Source organism: Rhineura floridana, chromosome 6 (genome assembly GCF_030035675.1).
Source record: "Rhineura floridana isolate rRhiFlo1 chromosome 6, rRhiFlo1.hap2, whole genome shotgun sequence".
Classification (NCBI taxonomy): domain Eukaryota; kingdom Metazoa; phylum Chordata; class Lepidosauria; order Squamata; family Rhineuridae; genus Rhineura; species Rhineura floridana.
The window spans coordinates 136,263,175-136,280,073 of NC_084485.1; the positions used below are offsets into that span (position 1 = coordinate 136,263,175).

Below are 16,899 nucleotides of genomic sequence, written 5' to 3' on the forward strand. Positions count from 1 at the left end.
GTTAGGAAAGGCTTAATGAGTTGAATGTATGTAAGCTGTAAAAAGCTTACATGAGTTGAATGTATGTAAGCCCCCTTAAACACAAAGAGACTTATTCCTGAGTTGGCATGTATACCATTGTACTGTGAGTTAACTGTACAACAAATTCTTAATGAGGCCCTGATCTTTAGATTCTGCAAAGCAGAAAACATGCTAGGCAGAGCAATCCAAATGCTGGGGAGCCAGTGGAAGGGAGGCTGTCGGAAGAGGAGCTGGCAGGAAGCCACCTGCTCAGCTGAACACTAGCTCTGTTGGGAGCCGCACTCATGAGCTGGCTGGGAAGCACCCGCTCCCATGAATTGGCCTCCCGGAGAGTAAACGCTCTCTGTAAAGGCCCATTACAATTTTTTACTCTGCCGGCAGAGTTTCTGGGTAGAGTGGGACCTGGGGGAGGGCTCTGAAAGAGAGAAGGATCTCGCATAGGTCACCCCCATGGCTCCTCTGCACCACAACCCCCAAATGCCCCATTTTGGGGGCTTCCACTGGTCCTTTGTCCACCAGGCTGGCTGTCCCTGGTAGACCCCCAGTGGCGCTGGGAGGCTCCTAATAGCTCCATGGCTCAGCCACAGCGAAGGGCTGCTGCCAGTGGAGTTCACTGGAGCCAGGACCCTGCTGGCACTGCCAGGAACCACAGCATCCAACTCACCCCAGCCCGGTGGAAAGGTGAGTTGGATTGTGCCCTAAGCCTCTTTGCAAAGTTTTCAAATTTACTTTTTTTGGGGGGGGAGAGGGATTATTTAACATTTACCCACACTTATTGTGTAGCACTATTTGCAGAAAATGATTTCTAGGCACTACCTGATCTCAGGTATGGTCAGTGCAGGAAAGATGCATCTTCATTGCTAGGGGAAAAGGAAGAACAAACTATGGAGATTCCTAGAAAAAAAGAGAGAAGCAGGAAAAATGCACTAAAAGGGAAGGCAAAACTGCAGCTGGTTAGGACCCCAGGGTTGGCTGGTGTGTGGACAACTAGCTTATTAATCACATTGGCTAATAATCACTCATTGGCTAATAACACTGACAGGTAGGAGCAGCCAGGCTGGTTCGTTTCACAGAAATCGCTTAGGAAGTTGCCTGCAAATTTTGGTCCATAACCTTCTTTTTAGGAGGGCTAGAAAACTCAGATTGTGGGCCATCTGTGTGGGCTCCACTAAAGGCCTTCATGGGCAATGGGCTGGTGACCCAGTGCTGTACAGTGTGCTGTCACTATACCATGACAATACAATGATGCAATCTCAGTGAAAAAAATGTGACATAAAACAAGACCATTTGTTCTTTGTTAGAGCTTAATGGTTTACCTCAGAAAAACTTGAATAGAAAGAAATAGATTCACATGGTGTGAATGAAGGTGATTTTACAAAAGCTGAAGAATATGGGGTGCAGGTCTTATCAATTTTCTCTTTGATATCCTCAAGTAGCATCCCAAGCGTAAATATTTCCCCCTCCACTTTTCTAAATACAAATACAAAATACAAAGTTACATTATAATATATAATACATGCTTCTTCCCTTTTTATCCCTAAGGATACAAAGAGCTAGGAAAGTAAATGAAATGCCAAAAAATGTCAAAAATCAAAGTATTTGCACATCAAGGACCATATCCAGCACTGTACCTCTGCTGACGCAAAGGGCTTATGTGCACACAATGGAAATTCCACTTCCTCTCTTGTTTCCTCCAGTCCCCTGCGGCCATCAAAATCTGTTCCAGTCAATTTGGAGACTCTCAGAGTTTGGGGGTTTATAGTGGGGGAAGAGGAAGTCCCTCTGCAGAATCAGAACCATGCGGCCACAGCATTGGATACAAGCCACTATATTTAATATGTACCGATACAGTGAAGTTTGAACTACAAAATAAACAGTGGTTGCAATCATAAAAAAAACTGTCTGAAAGCCACTAGCTGTCAGCTCTTCACTGAGACAGCAGTGTCAGTGGGGGTGCAGGCAGGGCTGGAGATTCCTTGGTAATTGCCAGGCCATAAGTCCTCAGCCGGCAGCTTGGCTATAAATCTGCCAGGCTAGCAAGGAGGAAGCAAGATAAGGGCAGAGGCCGTTCAAAGCTTACGTGCCAAGCCAGAAATCCAGAAGAGACGTCAGTGAAGGTCCGGGTCTAGTTTGCCGAGAGATCGTCAAGGTTCAGGGAATAAGAAGACACACAGTGGTCACGCCTGACGTTGTAGTCAGCAACAAGCTAAAGCCAAGGTTTGACTTTTAAGGAGCAGGTTTGTCAGCAGGTGTGAGCCATCAGCATTTTGGCCTTAAGTGGACAGGCCTGCCCCTCTTCTGCCTGACCTTCTGTTGTCTACGTTTTGCAGGTGAGGGGGGAGTATCCTGTTCACTGGCTGCGTCTGGCTGAAGGGCTTCAGCTGTGTCTGGGGTGCTCTGCAGCTGAGGGGGAGAAGGAGCTGGGTTCTCAGGAGTTTCCTCCATTTCTCCTTCTGGGTCTGCTGCTTCTGGGTCTGCTGCTGTTACTCCTGAGTCATCCTCGTCTGATGAGTCCTCTGACGGGGCCATGACACTAGCCAAATGATGCACTCCAAAGCAAAATCTTCTCATTTAAGAGTAGATGCAGGCAAAACAGAACTGTGGGTGTGACTAGTATCATTCATGGGAAAGCTGCATATATGGCACACATTAGATATAGCTACACATTCACGTGTGTATTGAGAAATGGATGGGAAGGGTATACTTTCATGTACAAGACCCTGCTCCTGCACATACACAAAAACAATGCAGTGATTACTAGAAGCCACCATGGATTTATGAAGAACAAATCCTGCCAAACTAATCTTATCTCGTTTTTTGATCGGGTAACCTCCCTTGTAGACTGTGGGAATGCGGTGGACATAATATATCTCGACTTCAGCAAAGCTTTTGACAAAGTGCCCCATGATATTCTGATTAGCAAGCTAGCTAAATGAGGGCTGGATGGAACAACTATCAGGTGGATCCATAGTTGGCTCCAGAATCTTACTCAAAGAGTGCTTATCAATGGTTCCTTCTCAAACTGGGTGGAAGTAATGAGTGGGGTACCACAGGACTCGGTCCTGGGCCCAGTGCTCTTCAACGTTTTTATTGATGACTTGGATGAGGAGGTACAGAGCATGCTTATCAAATCTACAGATGATACAAAATTGGGGGGCACAGCTAATACTGTGGAAGACAGAAACAAAATTCAAAGGGGCCTTGATAGGCAGGAGCATTGGGCTGAAAACAACACGGATAAATGCAAAGTTCTACACCTAGGAAAAAGAAGCCAAATGCACAGTTATAAGATAGGGGATACTTGGCTCAGCAATACGACATGGGAGAAGGATCTTGAAATTGTCATTGATCACAAGCTGAATATGAACCAACAGTGTGATGTGGCTGCACAAAAGGCAAATGCTATTTTAGGCTGCATTAACAGAAGTATAGTTTCCAAATCATGTGAAGTATTAGTTCCCCTCTATTCAAGCACTGGTTAGGCCTCATCTTGAGTACTGCATCCAGTTCTGGTCTCTGCACTTCAAGAAGGATGCAGACAAACTGGAACAGGTTCAGAGGAGGGCAACAAGGATGATCAGGGGACTGGAAACAAAGCCCTATGAGGAGAGACTGGAAGAACTGGGCATGTTTAGCATGTTTAGAAGAGAAGACTGAGGGGAGATATGATAGCACTCTTCAAGTACATGAAAGGTTGTCACATAGAGGAGGGCCAGGATCTCTTCTTGATCGTCCCAGAGTGCAGGACACAGAATAATGGGCTCAAGTTGCAGGAAGCCAGATTTTGACTGAACGTCAGGAAAAACTCCTAACTGTTAGAGCCATATGATAATGGAACCAATTACCTAGAGAGTCAGTGGGCTCTCCGACACTGGAGGCATTCAAGAGGCAGCTGGACAGCCATCTGTTGGGAATGCTTTGATTTGGATTCCTGCATTGAGCAGGGGGTTGGACTTGAAGGCCTTGTAGGCCCCCTCAACTCTACTGTTCTATGATTCTACACTCCTGAAAAGTTTGTCTCCTATCTGGATGGATCACTTGTTTGTTTTATTCCCTGCTCCTCTCTCTCTTCACGAAATCAGCCCTGATGGTATCAACAGCTTCTATCCAAAGTTTTAATCTATATGAGCGGTTGGTGAGTTAATTGATGTTCCCTCCCCCTCCCCCAACCGAATAACCCAATGCCAGTTTGGGTGTCTGGAATTGCTGTTTCATATTTGCAAGACTCTTAATATACATGCAGAATGAACACTGGGGGTGGGGGACTTCAGCAGCGAGGGCCATTGTTCAGTGGTAGAGGACATGCATTCAGTGGCATGCAACAGGTCCTAGGTTCAATCCACAGCCGCTTTGTAAGGCTGGGAGAGATCCCTGTCTGAAACCCTTGAGAGCTGCTGCCAATCCATGTTTACAATGTTAAGCTAAATGGACCAATGGTCTGACTTAATGTAAGACAGCTTCCTTAACTCATTCCAAAACCCACATTGGCTGTAACACTGGTGTCAGGCATTTCTGGGGTGAACTGACAGGAAGAGGATGATTACTTTTTCTTGGACTCCTTGATTCTCCCATGAAAATGATCACCAGGTTGTTTTCACTACAGCTGGGCTCATTTCTTGTTTCTGCCTGGGAGGCATTTGCAGGAGAGAATTGGTGGGTGACCAAAAGCAAAGTTATTGTTGTTGTTGTGCTTCTCAATACTTTTCTGACATTAGCAAAGTTGTCAAGGTACTTTTTTATATTATTAGTGTATTTTTAAAAAAACCTGACCTGTCAGGATCGAACTCTCCAACACTTATTGATGAGTACTTGTCATTTTTGTGCTTCTCCTTCATGGCTAAGTAATTCCGTTCCAGTTGGTCCAGTTGGTCCATTAAAAGCCTCAAAAGCTTCACAAACAGAATATATTACTTGGCTATTATTTGACAATTTTCCTATAGTTTAGTAATTCAGATATTCAGTGCTGCCCTTAAATATGCCAAAGCAGTATTTTCAACCCAATATAAACACAACATTAATTGCTAAACTAGATAACATCAACCTTTTAAAACTGAGCTCGTTTTAAAAGTGAAAGTGAAGGCAGCCAGAGGTGACAGACTGAAATGTATTGCTTAAAGTCAATTATAATTTTGCACTTATTTCAATAGATAAATATATCTGATATTTAACTGAATTGCCCATCTTGTCAAAATATTGCACTTGAATAACAGAGCTCTGTGTGTCTGTACAGGTGATATTTCTTCAGTGGAAGAGAAGGCAGCACCGCACAAAGAAATGGGTGTATGGAGCTGCTGACCACTCTGCTGAAGTGAAAGTGGTGACACTGGGGCCAGTGATTTCTGTAGGTAAAAGTACTGATATTCTGATTATGTTTTCATTTTTTTTGTAAATTTCTTTTAAGCTGCCCAGACACTTCTTTTGTAGAAATGCTTTCCTGTCTGCAGCATATCAGAGGTATATATTTAAACAAATGTCTTTGCTTCTCTTCAGGAAAATCTCCCAATTCACTTTGAAGACAATTTAGGAATTAAGGTAACTGAAGGAATTTACTAAATCATAATTGCTTTGCTTTTATGTTTATTATTTGGTTGATGTATATTATATCCTTGTTTTTTAAAAAATTGTCTTTGCACTCAGACTTGTGGTCACAGAAACAAATAGCTAATCTGGGCCCCTCCAGATGTTGCTGGACTTCAAACCTGAGCATGGTCAATGGTCAGAGATGAGGGGAGTCAGGAAGCAACAACATCTGGAGGGCCACATCGCTCTTATACAGATGTACAGGGAGTAAGACACACTGTATTCCTGAAGTCCCATGTATGATATTACAACTTCATATTATTCTGTGATAGTGAAAATGATTTCTTATTAAACATAATGAGTTAGATCCAGACTAAGGTAATTGAACTTAGTGCCCATTTAAATCAATGAGACTTGTCATTACTAACTTGTCCTACTTATTTCAATGGGAATGAAGTTTAACACATTTAAGCGGCAATCTTCTACCTGGGAGTAAGCTCCATTGAACTCAATAGGAGTTACTTCTGAGTAATAAACATGTATAGAATTGTGTTGTTATTCTGGATCTAAGACAAATATATTTTTTAAAAATATATACATTTCAAAGCACAATTTTCAGACATAACTGATGTTTTAAAAAATACAAAAAAACCCCATTCACCTGATGACATTCTTCTACTGGGAAAGCACCCTGTATCAGACCTTTAGAAAATGTTTCCACCTTTAAGACAAAGGGATGCATTTCATTTCAGGTTTCAGACAGGACATTAATAAAAATGAGGTGTGACTTACAGATATTTAAACAGATATTTACTTTTGTTTTTAGCTCCTCTGACTGCTCCTTTAACAGCTTAAAAAGCTTTTCTTCTCCTGTTACTTTCTGCAACAGTGGAGGATTCACAGATGATTGTCTTGTTGCATCAGCTGAGGGTAATGGTGAGTTCATTCTTTGAGACTGCAGTTCTACAGAACAACATGGCAAAAGAAGTAACATGGTCATTGGAATATCTGTACTCTTATTTCCTTCGCTAGGTAACAGAATATACAGTACAACAACAAACCTGCAGAACAAGGGTGACTAACCAGTGGCCCTCCAGATGTTGTTGAGTTCCAGCTCCCACCAGTCTCATCCAGCATAGCCTATGGTCAAGGATGATGGGAGTTGTAATCCAGCAGCAACTGGAGGCGTACAGGTTAGCAACCCTGTGGTAAAATAATAGTTACATTCTAATTATTTGGATAGCCTATTTGAACTACCTGAAAAATGTGACTGGGAGAAACCACCCACGGGATTCACAGGGATAGTTATAGGTGGAACTGAAGACATTTTGGAAGTTATTCCAGAACTTTGTGATTTAATGCCAGGATTTGGTCTATTATGATTTGAGCACGGAAGTATCTGTTAAAATATACAAAAACTCATTGTAAAGTACAACATCAGCATTCACAATTAAAACATCCACTTGCTTCTCTGTTCCTGGTACCCCCACCCCCACCTCCATCATCAACAGTCACAAATATTAACTTGGTCAAATTAAACAAGGAATATCTAAACACCAGTATATTTTATTTATTTGAAAGATGTATATACCACTCTTCAATTGAACTTTCAGGGGTTTACAAAAACAAGATAAAATACATAGCAAATTGACTGGACATCTTAGGCTGCTGGGGTTGGGAGATGGACTGGAAGAGGGGCCAAGAGGAATGTTGATACATGACCATGGGCTAGGGCTACTGCTTATACCATCACAAGTTATATTCTTCCCTCCCCACTGTTGCCACATTAGCTTGTTCCAGTGTACCTGCCCTGAGTGCCCTACATTCAATAAAATGTTAAAGTGGAGAGATTTATGAAAACGGTATTAAAGTTGGTAGATTATACTATGCAGTGCATACTATAACTGTAGGGACAAAACATTTTTTATTAAGAAAAATATAACTTAATATTTTGTAGTAAGGTAAAGGCATTAAGAAAAACTGACTTCATATTCCTGGACACTTACCTTAGCATTAAATCTTAGATGATCAATATGATTCTGAGCCTCAGCTTGTTTTGTCAGCAGCTATTATTTCAATGGATATAATAAAGAGAAAATAACAATCATATATATAAAAAGCAAAAATGGCTATTGCCTGTGAGCAATATCCTCCCCACAGCTACTGGCTGAGATGTTACAATGTTATAGGATATCTATTAACTGCTCAGGAGAAGTTTTAACTGCTCAGGATAAATCTATATTCAATAGAATGTTTACCAAACAGAGCATATGCTGTGAAGAAAATAAAATATTAGTTTGGCTAGGAAAATGCTTAGAGAGGAACTAGGGTCAGGAGGAGATATTGTGTGCTATTAGAAGGGAAGGGAACAGTGGGAGATGATTGCTGGATATGATGGGTACTCTGGAAAAAGCGCCTAGTGGTAATGCAGCTGACAGGGAGAGGAAATAGATAACAACTGCCATTAGCCTCCTTCCCATTAGAGCCACCTGTGATTCCAAACATTTGGTCAGGGAACCTCTGGAGTAGCATGGGACATGGCACATGAGGTTGCTGATAGAGTGGGGAATTGATAAAAAAATCAGAGATAACCCTTGTGTGGGTAGAAATGCTTCCCATTTGCACTAGGACTCCAGCACAAATGTAGGGCATTAGGCTGTACTCTTCACAGTGCAATCCTATTAATAATTACTCATTTACTTCTGAGTTTCACTGTGTTAGTAGGACTTACTAATAAATATTGGGATTGTCTCCACAATCTAGAGGAGTCTCCCTGACATTTAACTGAAATTAACAAAGCAACTTAAAGCAGACCTTAAGCCTGTGGTCTGGTTTGCTGTAAACTGATGATTAGCAAGGACAGAGCTTAATCACTAGTCCCAGTTTGGGAGGAAGAGTGGGATATAATGTAACAAACAAATAAATAAACCTTGGCTTAATAAGCCTGGCATGGCAACAAAAAGGACTGGGAAGAGCAAAGTGGCTACAAGATCCTCTCTGGGAACCCACACGTTTGCATGGTTTCTGTAAGCCAAGATTCGGCTTAGCATGTCATCTGAACCAGGCCTGTGTCTGAAAACCTAACTGTACAGATGTCAGTGGCTAGTTGAACTGCTACAAGTATAAACAGTGACACAAGATTGTGCTTGACCTTGAATGACAATTCAAATTACATGCTGTCAATATCACTTTTTATCTACCTCTAGCTGTTGGTCAAGTTCAGGTATTCTAATTTCCTGTTCTTGGTTCCTGGCTGCAACAGATTCCCAAGAATTCATTGCTTCTAAAATATCTTTCACAACTGCTGATTTACCAAGCAAATTTGGGGGAGATGTGATTATTTTAACTACAGGGCTTGAGTTGTTATTGTTTCCTTTAGGTATTTTGACCTTTGGAGGAACCTTAGAGAAATCAGGAACCCGATAATGAACCTGACGTTGTCTGTTTTTGAGATTATGAGAAGTTGTTCCCAGAAAACATTTTTGCTCTTGGTAGACTTTTGGGGGGCTTGAGAAATAACTTAAGTCTTCAATAATTGCATGTTGTTCCTGAGTTACAAGGTGTGGAATATCTTTACAGTCTTTTTGGTCACAACTAGGATTAGCACTTTTACCAATTACAAACTGCTTATCTTCAGTCAAATCCCAGTTTTTGTCAACTGATTCACATTTTACTTCTCTTTCCGAATTACAGAATTCAAGACCATTTTTTCCTTCTTCCTTTGGTGAAGAGATTCTTGTACTTTCTGAAATCTTAATTTTATTTAGGATAGTTTCATCAAAACTTTCAGTAAATGATATCTCTGGGATAGTCTCAGAATCAATTAATTGGCATGAACTTAATAATTCTTCTTTGGGAAGATGACGTAAAAGGACATCTGAAATTTTTGAGTTGGAGAAATGTTGATTTCTTCCTGAACTGCTAACATCCCAAGCTAGTAATTCCTTCTCTGTTGTCATGGTACGTTCCATGTCATTTTCCCTTGGCAATGATGCCAGATTTATTTTTGTTTCAGGAACTTGTGTTCTGCAGTCTGATTTTTCTTTTGAATGATTGCTTTTGTGAGAAGACGTCAAGGTGAAAACACCTTGAGAGCGATTTTCTATGGAAGTTAAATTTTCCAGGTTTTGTGAATCACACTTGTGTTGATTTGCATTTTGTAGATCTCCATCGTAAGGCAGATCTTCTTGCTCATCATCAGTATTGTCTTCAAGGTAATACATATCAAATAATATATTATTGACTTAGTTTTCATATAGGTAGACTGTCCTTACCTACAATACCTATTCATATTTTGATCATATTCCATATAATTTTCAATGAATGTCAACTTTCAATTTCTGAAAGATATGAGAGAACATGCATATTTTAATACATCTAATGATGTATAAGACCACAGTCCTTTTCCTCTCTCCAAAACTTTCAGGATCCCATTTCACATACCCCTTAGAATTAATGCAATGAAAATTTATGGGATTACCTAAGGATCTAATCCAGGATGAAGGAAAATTTTATTCACATTCAATAGTGCCAGATATCTGCAATTTAACTAAGGCTACTTTAATCCCAGTCCCTCAGGTGTTGGCAATGTGGGGCAGAAATCAGGTCCTTTATCCATGTGACGTAGAGCTGCCCAGTTGTAAGCTCTTTTTGGGGTGAAATCTTGGTAATTATTTTGTCCTGGAAACCTCACTACATTTCAAAGATATGCATGTTTTCCTGAACTACTTCTCCACTATTTGGAATTTACCACTCGGCCACAAACTCTGGGTTATGCACACACTAACATTAGCCAAACACATAGCGGAATGAAAAAATGTTGCCTTCCATACAACAATGGATTAGAAATTTGCAACTCTTGTCCTTATTTGAGCTGGCAATGTATCAATGTGAACACACAAAAAAGAGAAATAAGAGAACATTTGGTCAGCTTTTTTGGAGACTTATGCATCATAATCAGCAGACCGGCATACGTGTATTAACACTTCATATGATGAAAACACTTTTACCCATGTTCCTCTTTCCTGTTCTGACTTTCCCTTTTTATTTTTTGCTTGTTTGTATGCTACTTTATTTGTAGTGTTCACAAACTGTAATAAGAAATTTAAAAACAACAACACTTAACTAAAGCTATAATCCTATACCCACTTACCTGTGGGTAAATCCATTGAACTGAATTGTTTTTATTTACTTTTATTGAAATGTATATACTTGATTGTGAAAAACCTCTAAGTTATTTACAAAAAAATCACAATTGTCAATAAAACTTAAAAACAAGTAATTAAAAACATTTTAAGAAACAATTTAAAAACAACAGTAGACTAAAACAACATCAGCATCTATGTATCTGGATAGATACACAGTCATGAAGGCCATCTCTACAAGTTGAGATGAACTTACTGGGAATTCATAGAGTTACTGACTTTCCTCTGGTAAGGATCAATTCACTGAACTAGACCCTTGATTGAATCTTTTATCCAAACGGAGAACTCCCTTGTTTGCACAGTATATTTTTTCAATGCACAATGTAATGAGATTTAAGTGCTTCCTTGGATCAGTTTTTGTTTGAAAAGATGGGATATTTTTATCCCATCAGCCCGGACAAAAAAAGCACCCCAGTGGCAAAACTCAATGGATTTCTTGGGATTTTTCTTCTTTTTTGTCCCAGGCAGAAAACTCTGGGCACTTAAACTCTGGGTATCAGTGGATCAGTTTTTGCTGGATTTTTTTTCAACCCCAAAATGTCATGTTAGCTGGGTTAAAACAAAACAAATCACTCTTTATGTAAAATTGAATTGTTTTTGTTGGGATTTTTTTGTGCCTTAGATTTTTTTTTTGGTGTGTGCATAGAAAGAAAACTGTGAATAATAAGCAGATTAAATTTAGATACCTTGTTTACTATTGTACAGGTGACAATGTCCTAGAACAGCCTTTCCCAACTAGTGGGCTACCAGATGTTGTTGGACCAGAATTCCCATCTTTCCTGACAATTGGCAATGCTGGCTGAGGCTGATGGGAGTTGTGGTCCAACAACATCTGGTGGCCCACTAGTTGGGAAAGGCTGTCCTAGAAGGGCTATGTTGTAGGTTGATTTTTGTGTAAATTCTAAAATGAAAAGTGCACTGAAGTTAAATCATTCCCTCCTCCCCCAGGTCTGAATTAAGGCTTAGTTTACATGAATGTATAATTTCTTATGTAAATCAACACATTTCACCTGGCTACCAAAACAAACTTACTAGACAGCATTGCGAAATTCTGAACTGTTTGGGGGTCTACGTTACACCTTGCTATATATACCCTCTGGTATATGGATATAAACAACAGGCAAACAAACCTTAAAATAATTCCAAGAAACAATTTCCCCCACTAAATATTTCAGTACACACATTCTGCTCATTTTTTATTACATCTATGAGAAACAGAAATAGAACACGTACTTGAACAGAAAAAAAAAAAGTTAAATTTACAGTACTTACACATCCCAGGCAAATGTTTGGCTAATTTCCTAGGCAACCAGTATAGTTATAGTAACTGAGCTAAAAATTCTTGCAAGGCTTTCTGTTGTCTACTGCCAAACAGTTAGACGCAGGGGCTCTGTTTCATAGTGGATATATTTAATTACATAAGTTGTAACCTTATACTGAACATAGCAAACTTGGGAGTAGCACAGGATCTTTATAACTGCAACCAGACACCTCACTATTTATTATTCTGGTTTCATCCTTTTATCGTTCAGTGGAATTATAAAGGGAATACAGAATAACAAGCCAACATTTTCTAGCCCCCAGTGGAAATGTCAAAAATGAGCCTAGTATCACTGATCAACTAAATATTTGTTTTAGGATCTATGAAGGAATATTTAGATTTGGGTATTGGATTTCTTAACATCTGAAGCCTTTAATGTCTGTTTATTCCACCTACACTGTGAAGACTTTTAATTATTTAGATGGGAAGGTCCATGCAAGTTAATTATTTACTATTATCATGGCCATCATCTGGGACTGCTTCTTAAGATCAAGATTAAATGTTTGCATCTTGAAACCTTTATGAATTATCCAGACTAGTAATTTCCAGGGATGTTTCAAGTTAGCTATGTTAAGAGGGAGTTACAAAGGGATGAGAACATTGTTCATTCTTGCAAACATTTGAAAATCCTCAAAGGTATTTTTCATAATTACTTTGTGGTATATTCTAGTCAATTAGAATATTCTTACAAGGAGTCCTTCCTCATACAGAAGCTGTTCCTAAAGCACTGGGAATTAAGGTAATCACAGTGACATAATTTAGGAATGCAGAGGAAGATCAGGCATCCTGATAACTGTATATATTTTTAATAAATGTGTTTGCAAATATGTTTTATCATACTGACTTTTCTGATGATAGCCAAGTAAGTCATATGCAGAGTACAGCTATTGAATGCAATGAATTTGTTACTTAAGGTCCTTTTGGGAGGAAGGGTGTGATATATATTCAATAAATAAATAAATAAATAAAATCAAGCCCACTGGTATCAGTCTACTGAAAGCACAACTTTTTAGGTGCACATCTGACCTTGTTTGTGAGCCCCTAAAAAACTATATGAAGAAGTTCTAGGTGTGTTATGTTTACCTTTTTGGATGCTAGATTACTGATATCAGCCATAGCTTTTTTTCCAATTGTATAGAGTTATTCAGTATGCATCTCAGCTCTTTGCTTTTGTATGATTATTTAATATAAGGTTAATTTTCGGGTTTGGGATCATCACTGCTGGCACAAGGGACCTGATGTGTTATTGCTTCAGCACAGCAGGAAGTTCCTTGTGCTGCTTAGGAGCACAGTCAAAAGGCTACTGGGTCAGTCCTTTGCTCCTAATCCTTAGGCCCACAGAGAGGACTCACAGCGTCTATACCGGCGTAATTTTGTACTAGCTAGGAGTTTTAGCAAAAACATTCCCTTTTCTTTTATAGGCAGTGGAATCAAGCAATCAGATTGCCTTACATAGGATGCCATGATTACTTTACATTGGATATTGCACAGCCTGCCTCCACTTGCACCTCCCCAGGTGCAGGAAAAGATATTGTCAGGGAGCTGGGATTGCCTATAATTCCATGAAGTGTACTATTGCTTGCAAATGCAGATTTGTTGCTGTATAAATTCTGAAATAAGCCATATTTTATCACATAGTATTAAGGTTGACAACTGATTCTTGTTGATAAGTCATGAATCAGTTGGCAACCACAACATTATTTGATATAATAGAGTTAAATATATGTGTCAATCTATATGCAACTGCAACTGGACTTGTAGACAAGAGATATGCCTAGCCAGAAATACAAAAAGTGTCATGGAAAAATACAATTACTACCTTCCCTTACATCACTCCAATTATCCGATACTTAGCATAGGACATCAGCTGCAACTATTCCACTTACTTGTGCCCAGTGGTAGTCCAATCAGCCACAAAGATCTCTTAAGACCAGCATATGGTGAAGCAGTCTTTTCACCTGAAACAGTGCTTTCAATCCCCACAATCAGCATGAGGAAGCATATATGCATATTCTCCCAACATTTCACAGAAGAAAACAGGAAACACTTGTAGCATCTCTTTTTTCATAACAACAATAATTTCCTCAGCCACATGCCCCTTTATTATATATTGTCGAAGGTTACTGCTGTATTAATTAATCTGCAGCAGCAGGAAATATTATTATTTTAGTTAAAAACATGTAATTGTTGCTATGATATTATTAACAGTTTGTGATATATAGTTCAGCAGCTGCATATACAAAAAATGGCAGGTTGTGCACTCCATGCTACTATAGTATTTATGCACACACATTTATATGCATGCACGCAAGAAACAATAAGTTTTCATCACTTGCAGAGATTTAAATTATGGGGACCCTGTAGAAGTGTGCTGAACAATAAATTAATGGGGCATCCCCCCCTCCCCACAAGGGCAAAAAGAGAGGCAGTGATTTACCAGGCACAGCGACTAGAAAACAGTGATTGTTCTTGCTAAAAAGAATTAGAGTATACTGTATATAAACTGATGTTTCACAGTGCAATCTTATACATGTTTACAAAAAAGAACAAATATATAATACAAAATGTACTGATAAGAAATCGATACTTCAAATTACAAACCAAAGATACCTTAAAAAAATATCAAACAATTCAGCCAATTCCTTTCTTGCTGGGTTAATAAATTGAGTCTTTATCATCATATTCAGTTCCAAGTCCTGTCATTCCTACCTCTTTCATAAAATATTTTTCATTGGGTTCTAGCTAGTTAGTCTTTGTACATCTTTTATCTTTCAGCAGTGTAGTTAATTTGATGCTTTAATTGTTCCCATATGTCTGTTCAAATTAAGCCCTATTGCAGTGATTCTCAAACTTTTCTCCCCACAAACCACATGGAAATTGCTGAGGGTCTTTCTGGACCACTTACTTATTTTTCTTCATGTTGTAGCAATTGTAATGTGCTGTGGAAGATGCCATATGATTTTTAATTGTATTTCTTATTGCTTCTTTTATTTCTCATATATTGTATTTTATTGTATTACAATTTGAATTCCATAGATTTCAAATTGTAATGTAATCAAATACAGTGTAAGAGAGAAGCAATAAAATACAAATGAAAATCAGTATGAAAATGTAATGTGGTGGATATACCATCTTCGACAACAAATCCACAGACATGTCGCAGACCACAGACTGGGAACCCATATCCTATTGAGTTAAAAAATTGCACTTACTCCTAGATAAATTGATACATGACTGCAGCCTTAGGCAGACATATCTGAAATCAGAAACATCCATTGAAATGCTTAAAATATACTTTAGATCAGGGCCACCAACCCAGTGCCCACAGGTGCCATGACGTCCACAAAGAACTTCATTAATGCTCCCAGGCAGAGCCACAGACTCTGAGCTTTCATTAAAAAAAAGTATCTGTCCTAGAAATAAAGTTATGAAGCAAAATTACAGGTATAGGGTATGTTCCTTTCTAAGAGATTTATGTGAAATGAGCCAGCCTGATTGCTCCTGCCTAGTTTAATGAGTGAAAGAGCTGTGATTGATAAATGAGTTATTTGGACACCAGGGAATGGGAATTCCTGGAGTCCTGAAGTGTTTGCTTTCCCTTCCCCCTTAGTCAATTTTTCCTGCTTCTGTCTTATTTTCCAGCAGTCCTTGGAACCTCCAGTTTGCCCTTCCTTTCCCCTTACCAATAGGCTGCATCTTTCCTGTGGTGGGCTTCTCTGAGATCAGGTACTCCTTAGAAGTTATTTTCTGCAAATACTAATATACCATAAGCGTGGGTGGATGTTATTGAACCCCTTTTTTGCATTTGCAAATGCAAAATGTGAAAACTGTGCAAAGAGGGCTTAGGCATGTCACCTGCTGTGCAGGAGCTTATGTCCAGGAAATTAAGAATTCACTGTATATTTAACTTACAGTCCAATGATATAAATATATACTTCAGAAGTCTCTTTGTGTTTAGTTGGGCTCACTCCCAGGGAAGTGGGTACAGGATAGCAGCCTAGGTTTGGTTTAGGATTGTGGTTGTTATGTGCCTTCAAGTAGATCACGACTTATGGAGACCCTATGAATCAGTGACCTCCAAAACAGCGCTCTTGTGCCTTTAGCTCTATCTCCATAATCAGGACCAGCAGGACATAGCTGACTTCCAATGGTAAACATGAAGTTGTGTGGGAGGTGGGAATTGTGTTATGCCATGTCCCCCAGGGCAGCCATTTTGTGACTGGCATCCTTGGCACTCTCTCAAAATTCAAAAAGTGCCCCCTAGTCCAAAACGTTTGGTGATTCCTGTTTTAGGCAATGCAACCAAACCTCTGAGTGCACAAGTCACATCATGGCATTAATTGCAATATTGGTGCCCATGCTGTTTGGATCATAGGAAAGGAGCACTGCATAGCCCACATTGTTGATGGCTTCTAGTCTTTGAGCATTGCTGAACATTAGTTATACTGATGTCACAGTTGCACCCTTGCTACTAGTCAACAACAAACTTCCTTCTGATGTTTTCTGCCAGGGGAGCATGCTTTCTGATGAGCACACCCAGTGTGCCATTTGAGATTTATGGGTGTTCCCATTTCCACCCCTTTCTGTATGAATTTATTTGAACTTATTGCCAAAGGCTTGAGAAGGGTAACTATAATTATCTTACACTGTCTCTCTCCCATTTTCTGGCAGGAGTTTTTAAACGTTCCTTAGCCTAATTGCATGGTTTCCCCCTTTTATTTACTGCATAGATGGAATCCTGAAAGGCAGTTTGACCCATGTTGCCAATATTAGGTGTTTGGCAATTCATACGAGGTCATGAACTTCTGGGTGCAAAAGCAACAGGGAATTCTT

At 39.4% G+C, this 16,899-nt stretch overlaps 1 protein-coding gene and 1 long non-coding RNA gene across 2 annotated transcripts in view; one reads left to right on the forward strand and one right to left on the reverse strand.

Moving 5' to 3' along the window:
- The window catches only part of AKNAD1 (AKNA domain containing 1), a 32,973-nt gene extending 23,209 nt beyond the window's left edge, over positions 1-9,764 (reverse strand). The window contains exons 1-7 of the mRNA XM_061630562.1: positions 8,742-9,764; positions 7,548-7,607; positions 6,799-6,940; positions 6,356-6,504; positions 6,203-6,262; positions 4,792-4,910; positions 1,338-1,491 (exon numbers count right to left, since the gene is read on the reverse strand). Coding sequence (XP_061486546.1) covers positions 1,338-1,491; positions 4,792-4,910; positions 6,203-6,262; positions 6,356-6,504; positions 6,799-6,940; positions 7,548-7,607; positions 8,742-9,764 — 1,707 coding nt within the window. The remainder of the gene's footprint in view (positions 1-1,337; positions 1,492-4,791; positions 4,911-6,202; positions 6,263-6,355; positions 6,505-6,798; positions 6,941-7,547; positions 7,608-8,741) is intronic.
- On the forward strand, positions 5,258-15,768 carry LOC133386788 (uncharacterized). Its single transcript, XR_009763291.1, has 4 exons — positions 5,258-5,362; positions 5,512-5,553; positions 6,368-6,477; positions 15,709-15,768. It is a non-coding gene; the product is annotated as an uncharacterized LOC133386788 (long non-coding RNA).
- The last annotated feature ends 1,131 nt before the right edge of the window (positions 15,769-16,899 follow it).